At 36.4% G+C, this 10,000-nt stretch overlaps 2 protein-coding genes across 2 annotated transcripts in view; both read left to right on the top strand.

The window, feature by feature from the left end:
• Positions 1 to 1,557, top strand: part of LOC135217435 (uncharacterized) — a 44,206-nt gene extending 42,649 nt beyond the window's left edge. The window contains exon 7 of the mRNA XM_064253303.1: positions 686 to 1,557. Coding sequence (XP_064109373.1) covers positions 686 to 756 — 71 coding nt within the window. The 3' untranslated portion in view covers positions 757 to 1,557. The remainder of the gene's footprint in view (positions 1 to 685) is intronic.
• LOC135217433 (uncharacterized) overlaps positions 845 to 10,000 on the top strand; it is a 142,969-nt gene continuing 133,813 nt past the window's right edge. The window contains exon 1 of the mRNA XM_064253300.1: positions 845 to 2,698. The gene's annotated coding sequence lies outside the window, so the exon portion shown is untranslated. The remainder of the gene's footprint in view (positions 2,699 to 10,000) is intronic.

Here is a 10,000-nt window from a genome sequence, read left to right as displayed (position 1 = left end):
TATATATATATATATATATATATATATATGTGTGTGTGTGTGTGTGTGTGTGTGTGTGTCATGTATGTATGTGCGCGTGTGTTTGTGTGTGTATTAAAAATTACTATAAATTATAATGAATATCATGTGTCAGCCACATACTACTGAAACTGAGCATAATATAAAAGCGTAAATCTTACTTTTTATCAATAAATGCAAGATCCTTCTCCACATCATTCATCCTCTTTTGATTTCGTTAATTACGTATCTTTCGCCAAGTTGTTATTGTAAAGTTACAAAGTGGGCCGCGGCATTTGCGTGACCTGTATAACTTTTCGTAATTCATCCTTGCGCCATTGAATTCAAGAGTAATCAGAAATTATACCCGGCCCAAACTTTTATTTAATTTCATTTTTCATTTCGTGTTGTCACTTTTCATTTATGTTCTGCAAAGGTAAATTTACTTTTTCCGTTTTTCAATTAGGCTTCTAAATTGGCAAGAACGTAAGGTATTAAGATAAAATATTTGTTTTAAAGTAAAAAAAATTATTGTTCCATTAACATTTACAATGTTTTATCTAAAACTAAGTAGCTGAATTTGAATTCACTGTTTTAAAAAGATAATTCTAAACTATATAGACTTCAAATGAAAATAGGCAATTCTTATGCTTTTAGAACTAACGCCTCTTCAATGCTTCTGTTGCAGGAACGAACCCTCAGGAATACAAAGGGATCTTCTGTCAGTTCACGAAAACGAACAGAAAAAAAAATACATAAACTGATTGACGGAAGGAAACTACGAAACCCCCAAAGTAGACAGAAAATTCCTACGGTTTTTCATCAGAAATAAAACCTTAAAACAACGTCCACTTCACGTAAGAATCTGCAAGCTGATGTTTACTTGTTCTCTGACCAACTTTTAGCAGTTCGGAATTCGTCCCTCCAACACGAAACAAAAGACGCGAGACATGTTTCTCGCGAAAAGTGAGTAATTCGATCAAGCTCCAAGTTCACGGAGAACTTTGCCCTAAGCTGCTTGTGCTCCCGGAATTACGAGCAGGAAATGTTAATTAAAGGGTGATTGAAGGTGAGGGAGTAAGAGAGAAACAAGAAGAAGAAAAAGGACTCGGTGAATAAGCAAGGTATGACGGTACGAAGGTCACGGCGGCAGTGACAAGGAAGAAGAAAAGGGAAAATTATATATTGAATTTAAGGAGAACGTGACATCAAAACAAAGACATAATATGATACTGAAACAAGGAAGGAACGAAGAACGATACAAGAAATACGGCTAAAGACTTAAAAAAAAAAAAACTGCAAATAGAGCACGAAAAATACAAAATAAAAATTTGGAGTTAAAAATCTGATAAAAGAACGTAACATTAAAACAAGGAAATATTATAATAAAAAAAGGGAGGAAGAACTATACAAGAAATAAGGCCGAGGACAAAAAAAATAGTAAACAAATCACGAAAAATACGAAATAAATGAAAATAGATTACGAAAAATATAAAATAAAAATTTGGAGTTAAAAATTTAATAAAAAAACGTAACATTAAAACAAAGACGTAATATAATGAAATAGAGAGGAAGAACTATACAAGAAATAAGGCTAAGGACAAAAAAATGGTAAATAAATCACGAAAAATACGAAATAAATAAATCAGAGAGAGAAGAGAGCGAAAAACTTTGAGTGTAGGCGAGTGGTTGAATTGTGATCCCGTTCCACACGTGCGTTGTTGTTAAGCAACGCCACAGTGGGGATGCCCTCCAGAAACCGCCGCCTTCTCTTCGGAATGACCCCGTGAATAGCACATTCCCTCGGGGAGTTTTTCTGCTCCTGTGACACCGAATGAAAGCTGATGAATACGTCGAAAATGACTCGGCCGTAACCATCACTTCTGAGAGAAAGGGAGAGAGAGAGAGGGATAATGGCGACGTAGGAAAGGGAACTGGAGTTCTTTCTCAGTTTTTCTGTCTCATCCTTTCTTTCTCTCTCCTGAGGGCTGGAAATGCTCTACTACATAATATGCTTCTTCCCAAAAGCTTTGAATTTGAGAGGAGAGTTCGGCTGAAGGAAATCTAAGAATGACGTAGTTTTGTGTGTAAAGACAGAGATATTGATGACAGAGTTATCTAAAAGAAAAAAAAAAATAGGCAGGTTGTATATGATTCGCCAAGTACCTGAAGGGGTGGGACATTCTACATCCTGGAAGTGGACACAATGAAAAATTATAAAAATTGTTTATATAACAATTTTTTATCGCTCGTTTTGTGTATAAAGACATAATCATGACAGATTTGTCTCTTGAAAAGAGGCTGGTTATATGATTCGCCAAGTGGAACATTGTGCAACATTCTGGAAGTGGACACTATGAAGACAGAATGGAAAATGAATCAAAATTGTTTATATAAGTTATTTCCCTTTTCTTACACCAACTAGAACGACGAAAATGATGAAGACAAAAGCAATTCTGTACTGAAATACATATCTTTATGCAGTGACTCCAAACGTATGAGAATAAATATGACAATTCCTTGTTGTTAAAGAGTAATTGGCCAACCCAGATCCCCAAGAGACTAGAATAAGTCAGATAGTCTTATCAAGAAGAACTTGATAATAATATATCACCTTCTTTTCATACATTTCATACATCACAGGGCGAAAGGGGAAACATGAGGCTTTCGAATACCAACTATCAACATCTTCAGTGCCATAGTAAGTGGTTTGTAAATATAATTAAGTTTTTTTTTTTTTAAATTTTGAGTTGTTGATTGTTTCCTCAAGTTTGATTGATTGTTCATGCTTGCTGCTTTGTCCAAATTACTTAAAAATGGTATGGTCTTGCTTTATGGTGTATAATGCCTTGGTACACAGCAAACAAATACACAAACAACCACTTAAACATAATGTACAGAAGTTCAAACGAAGATGCGATGCATTACTATAATATAATTCTCTTTTTATATTTAATTATTACTACAATATAATTCTCTTTTTATATTTTAATTATTTACTTACATTTTTATCTGTCTATTTATTGATTTATCAATTTGTCTGATTTTTTTTTAATAACTGATCACCTCTTTCTGTATTTCCCTTTACCTTCTGTTACCTCTATCGATTGATCACCATATTCTTTGGAAAGTTGCATTTCAAGACGATGGTCCCATAGCAATAGAGGCCATATATATATATATATATTATATATATATATGTGTGTGTGTGTGTGTGTGTGTGTGTGTGTGTGTGTGTACATATATACTATATATATATATATATATATATATATATATATATATATGTATGTATGTATAAATATATATATACATACTATATATATATATACATATAGTATATATATATAATTTTATATATATATATATGTATATATATATATATAATGTATATATACATATAATAAGGCAACACCACAAGTCTTGCATAAAATCCTAGTAAATCATATGAGAGAGAGAGAGAGAGAGAGAGAGAGAGAGAGAGAGAGAGAGAGAGAGAGAGAGAGAGAGTCAAGGAATCCCAGCAAAGCGGAAAGGACAATGAGCCCAGTTCCTCTCTCCTATGGAAATCGTAGGCCTCCTCCGTCAGCGACGCCTCCCGGAGTCGGGAGAGTTATTATTATTAATAGATTCTCCCCGGTTGCCGCCTCCTGACTCATCATTTATTAACCCTTTTTATCTTTTCTATTATTTTTCTTTCACTTTTCTTTTCCTTTTAATGGCTTCTAGGTCGACGTCTTCAGGAATGGCGGCTGCTGGGAGGTAGAGCTTTTCTTTTTTAACTCCTTTTTTTTTGTATTTTTGTGTTGTGATATTTTTATGATATGTATATTTTTGGTCTGAAATAATTTTTTTTCTGTTTTGAGTATAGTGATTTTTATTATACACACACACACACACACACACACACACATATATATATATATATATATATATATATATATATATATATATATATATATATATATATATATATATATATATATATATTATATATATATACGGGTTCGAAAAAATTTATTTTTCATTTTTAATGTCGTCATATTTTTTTTAAGTAATTGGGGGGGGGGGGGGGGGGGGGGGGGGGGGGGGGGGGGGGGGGGGGGGGGGGGTGGGGGGGGGGGGGGGGGCTTTGGTTAAAAGATGTGCTTGGTGTAGGTTAGGGGGTCAAATTTTTTCCTTTTACTATATATACAAATTAAACAAAAAAACGCATTGAGTTCAACTTTTTTTTTCTTTGATATTTTCAGTTAATTGTTTCGGAGAAGGATATTGAAAATTAATGATTTTCAATTTCAGTATTTACACATAAAAATATATATATGTATATATATGTATATATATACATTTATTTATATATTATACATATTATATTAATATTGAATCTTGAACATCTATATGATAGAAGGTCCCCATGAGCTTAATCAATTTCATTATCTATAGAAAGGAAGGGACAAGCGGCTTATTCATTTCATTATAAAACGCGAACATCCAACAGAGCCTCCACACCCCAAAAATAAAAACCCTTAGGACCATAACATTACCACGCGCACGCGCAGTGTATCAACTAATCCATGGTCGTTTGTCATTCTGCACCCTCTCTCTCTCTCTCTCTCTCTCTCTCTCTCTCTCTCTCTCTCAACTGATTTGCGTAGAACCATTCCATGACACTTCTGGCAAATTTCCAACTTCTACGAGGCCTGATTTTCTCCTCTAATGCCGCCGACTCGGGACCCACGTCGCTTCGCACTGTTCCTCTTCCTCGTGTACTTCCTCTGTGATGTTGTCATTGTTTTGGCTGCGTTGCGCACGCGCGTGCGCAAAAGACACGCACACGCAACACAAACAACACACACACACACACACACTATATAATTATTTATATCTATATAATATATGATATAATATATATATATATATATAGATATATTATTACTTATATATATATCTTTTTATCACATCACCGTGAAACATATGTACATGCATTAAGCTACAAATGTCCTTTTAACATTGCAATTTGCTCTACCTCAGAATTAATAATATTTACTTAGATATTAACCGAAGGGGAATTTTTTAGTTTATCATAATTTCTTCCTCTCGTGGGTTCGAACCAGCGCTCGTTAACGTCACTGAAGTCTGTAGCGGCCAATCTAGCAAGGATTTAGACGCGATTTCGATTTTCGGGGATTCCATTGACGCGTCAGAGAAGTGTTATTCTGGTGACAGAAGTTCACGAATCTCGACGTTGTTCGGAAGTCACGTATAAAGCCGTTGGTCCCGTTGCTGAATAACCACTGGTTCCATGCAACGTAAAAGCACCATACAAACAGCAAAAGTATTCTGTCAAAACTGGGAAAGCATCCATTGCTATATTCATTCTGTAGCTAAGTTTCGTCTCAAATAGCATCTGAAACATAGTTTTTGAAAGGATCAGCAGCGATTCAAATGTCCAGGACAAAACTCGGTACCTGTCGGACTTGCTACTATAGTAGATTCACATCACCGGTGCATCTGATGTCGAGGACAGTCCCTTATGACTCTCCTGATTGGCTGTTGATAAACCAATGACAGGGCTGGAAACTCGTCTCTCCCAAGAGTTCACATAGGCAGGTGTCTGTTTCACCTCTCCTGAGGGACACGTCTTTCAAAAGCATCCCTCAGAAGAGGTGGAACATACATCCTGCCTATATGAAATCTCGAGAGAGACTGATGGTTTCCAGCCTTGTCACTGGCTTATCAACAGCCAATCAGGAGCGTCGTAAGGGACTGGCCTAGTCATCAAATGCACGGCTAATGTGAATATACTATAGTAGGCTGTCACTTGATATATTTAAAAAATTTGATGGAGATTTAAATGACCCGAGGTATTGGTAGGAACACAAACGAAAAGCCTGTGACATGGCGTGTTGGAAGGAATTGACCCGAATTATCCTTTGATTTTCTAACCAGAAGGATTTAAGAGTGATGGTTACGAACTCGCTCTACTGGTTTTTGAGGGTCTCATTATGACCCACTCCCCATGGGAATTATTCTTTGTATTTATTGACTATTGCACCTGTATCGTAATGACTGGTTACGAACTCGCTCCATTGGTTTTTGGGGGGTCTCATTATGGCCCAATTGTGGCGGGACTTACTTTCTGTATTTATTGACTATTGCACCTGTATCGTAAAGACTGGTTACGAACTCACTCTGTTAGTTTTTGGGGGTCTCATTATGACCCACTACCGGTAGGACTTATTTTTTTTATTATATCAAATGGTGTACCTGTGCTGTCAAGATGGTGACACTAAGCTGTATTCAAATTGCGTGCTACTTTTGATATACATATCAAGTACCGTATGTATTGCCTGTTACCGTGTGTTACATTTTTCAAATGAACACCATGTTCTTTGGAGGCTTGAATTTCAGGTCAGTGACCCCTGTGGTGGGCTCGTTCCATACGAGTAAGGGTGAACTTTTGAATAATAATAATAATAATAATAATAATAATGTTTGAGAAAAATCAAATAAAGAAACGGAATTCGTCCTAAAATTAAAATTATTTTATTAAAAAACAGAAAATTATTTAGAGAGAGAGAGAGAGGAGAGAGAGAGAGAGAGAGAGAGAGAGAGAGAGAGAGAGAGAGAGAGAGAGCTGGCATAACAGGTGCATAAAACAAATCGACACACTTCATAACAGAGGAGTACATTAGAGCTTAAATATATTTGGCCCTAACCTCGTGCTCTCGAGAAATACAATATCGTATCTTGGCCTAATTCAGCGGCAATGCATTAGCGCCATAAACTACAGCGAATGACGTCTGGTGTATTGTGTGGTGGTGGGGAGGGGGGTTAGAGGGGAAAGTGCGTTATGTCACGACTGTACTTGAACTTGGTTCAAGGTGAAGGACACTATCTTTGACCTCTGAGGATAGGTGGTTTTGTTTTCTGTTTATATATATATATATATATATATATATATATATATATCATATATATACATATATATATAGTATATATATATATATATATATATATATATATATATATATATATATATATACACATATATAAGCGAATCCCACAGGAAAATGATAATCAGAAATCCAAGCGCTTTCGTCTTTACTAAGACATTGTCAAGGAGCTAATGAAATACAATTGGAGAGAAAGGTCTCAGGTACACAACAAGATCAATAATACCAGATGGTTAATTGTCAAAAGGGTAAAAATTAAAAGAGATAATCCAGGATTATCGGATATCACACGGTCACAAACCTAAACAGATTTGACCCTAACCGAAATTACAAAGTATCTTTACAGCCTAAAACATGTAAAAACTGAATATATTAATTTTGTTGCTTATATTTATCTACAGCTTTTTTTCATTATGAAAGCATCAAGTTTAAATAAACCAAGACTTAATTTAGAACATTTCTATTATTTGACTTGATGAAACAAGATTCAATGATATTCCTTTTAACTGTGTCATTACATGGGATTAAGGCTCTTGCTTGACTCCTGTTAATAGGATGATCTAAATATCTCATATGTACGAATAATGCATTCGATATTTGCCCAGTTCTCACAGAATATTGATGCTGTTTAAGACGATATGTTAAAAAGCTTTAAAATTCTAGGAATATCTAAAAACCTTTCATCATAGGGTAATTTTAGAATGTTATGCTTACTAAATTCAAGTTTGTCATTAGTTGAATAAAATGTTTTTCTAGCTCTTTTCCATGCCACATCTACAAAAGTCCTTGGGTATTTAAGTTTCAATGCAATATCATAAATAGTTTTAATTTCAGCGTCAATAAACTGCGGGCTACAGACACGTAAAGCCCTTAGGAGCCTTCCAGAAAAAACAGAGAATTTAACATTTTGATGGTGATTGGAGTAGTAATGAACAAAAGAGGCAATGTTAGTTGATTTTCGAAAGACTGAAAAGGTTAAATTTCTATCATTTCTATGGACAATTACATCAAGAAAATTAAAATTACAATTTCTTTCTTCCTCTACAGTAAATTTTATAGATTAAATTATTGAGATTATTAAGGAATTCCTGGAGATTTTCGTGAACTGGCCAAATACAGAAAATATCATCCACATACCTGTACCAAACAACTTTTTGGGGCAAAATTCTTGGTAAGAGTTTTGTCTCAAAAAATTCTATGTAGATATTGCTAAGGACAGGAGATAAGGGATTACCCATAGCCATGCCAAACTTTTGTACAAAAAATTCCCCATTAAAACAAAATTTGCTATTTTTGATACATAACCTTATGAGACTAATGAGGTTTGCTACACTTAAGGGAATGTCATGACGTTCTAATTCATCCTCCAAATATTCAAGTAAGTCATCTACAGGCACTTTTGTAAATAAAGTGCCTGTAGATGGCTTATTATAAAGTTTACTGGTATTGTAAAGAGAATCAACTTTAATATTCCCTTTATCATACTCTGGCTTTTTGGACTAGACAGCCAAGGTTTGCTGTCAGTTTTGTTCAACGCTGCCCTTTTAAAAAGCGGAGGAATGAACTCTTCTATTTTATACGAAGTTACCCAGTATATACTGAACCTTTCCTTTAATCCCTTATTTTCTCTCAGGCCTCATTACTACCCATTATTTCTTGCACTAGACAGCCCTGGTGAGTTGAGAGTTTCGGCCAAAGCAACCCTTTTAAAAAGCCGGGGAATTAACCCTCCTCTTTTACCCCAAAGTTACCCAATTTTCCCCAGCGTGAAAAAAAAATCTAATGCATAGCTAATCGTATCTGCTTATTTATCATCCCACGGCCATGGCCCCGCCGTGTGCGTATATATGTTGCGCACACTGAACGCAAGAGAGGCATATCCCCCCACCCCCACCTCACTCCCTCCCCACCGAAACGTTATAAATGGGGCCCGACGACGGACCATAATAAAGTAATGGGGTGAATCAAATGTTCTCTCTCCGGCCTGTCATAAAAGAAGAATCAGCGCCGTTCTTCCTCCATATATCCTCCCTGACAGCCAGCTCTGTCTTGGCTGACTGCTGCCGCTGCGAGTCGTCGCCGCATCTTTTGGTTTCCTACTCGTTTGGGATGCTGTTATCTGCTGCTGTTTCCTCCTCCTCCTCCTCCTCCTTCTTTATAGTTTGTGAACTGGTCCCATCAAGTCTGATGACTGTTTCTCATTCGTTTTTGGTTTTGCAATCGTGACAGCTGGTATTGTTTACTTTCTGTCTCCTCTTCTTCTTCTTTTTTGATTTTTGTGGGCTGGTCCCATCAAGGCTGAACTTGTCCTTCGTCTTTTGGTTTTCCAATCGCGAGAGCTCGCATTGTTTACATTTTGTCATCGCTTCTTCTTCTTCTTCTCATTGTTTCGCATTGAGACCTGGTCACATCTTGGTTGTCAACGGCTCTCCATCACTGCCGAGTTCCCACCCCGTTATTGCCATTATTATTATTATTGCAGTATTCCCCCCACCCCCACCTTTCCTTTTTCTCTTCTGCTCCTCCTCTTCCCTTCTGCCCTTCCATCAGGTATCGTGAATCGGTCCCAAGGGCAAAGGAGTCCTTTGTCGGTACACGGAAGGCTCGTTAACACAAAAGTGGTCTCCTTTCTTTCCTTCCTTCCTTCTGCCTGACCTATAGCCTAGCCGGCCGGGTCCTGGCCTCCTCTGACAATGAGGTCATATTATTGATTTATCTAGAATCTCCAGCAGTTGACAAGCTCATTCTTTTGCAGGTCGGTTAATGGCTGGCAGTCGCCTACTTTAATGGGCTTATTTACGTACCCTCCATGAAAGAAGTGTATAAATAGCCATGAGAAATGTGTCACACTTTTTCCAAATTACCTTTTACATGAAACCTATCTCTGTCCCGTTTATGGTGATAATCTTACTAACAGAAAGCTTAGACATAATTTTATAAATGCTTTCAAGAAAATGTCTAAATCATTTAGCATAATTCAACAGTGCACCTCGTAGGTATCACCTGAGGTTCTTTGCAGCGTCCCTTCGGCCCATAGCTGTAACCCC

The sequence above is a fragment of the Macrobrachium nipponense genome, chromosome 7, assembly GCF_015104395.2.
Source record: "Macrobrachium nipponense isolate FS-2020 chromosome 7, ASM1510439v2, whole genome shotgun sequence".
In the NCBI taxonomy this organism is placed as follows: domain Eukaryota; kingdom Metazoa; phylum Arthropoda; class Malacostraca; order Decapoda; family Palaemonidae; genus Macrobrachium; species Macrobrachium nipponense.
This window is presented reverse-complemented; position numbering and strand designations above follow the sequence as displayed.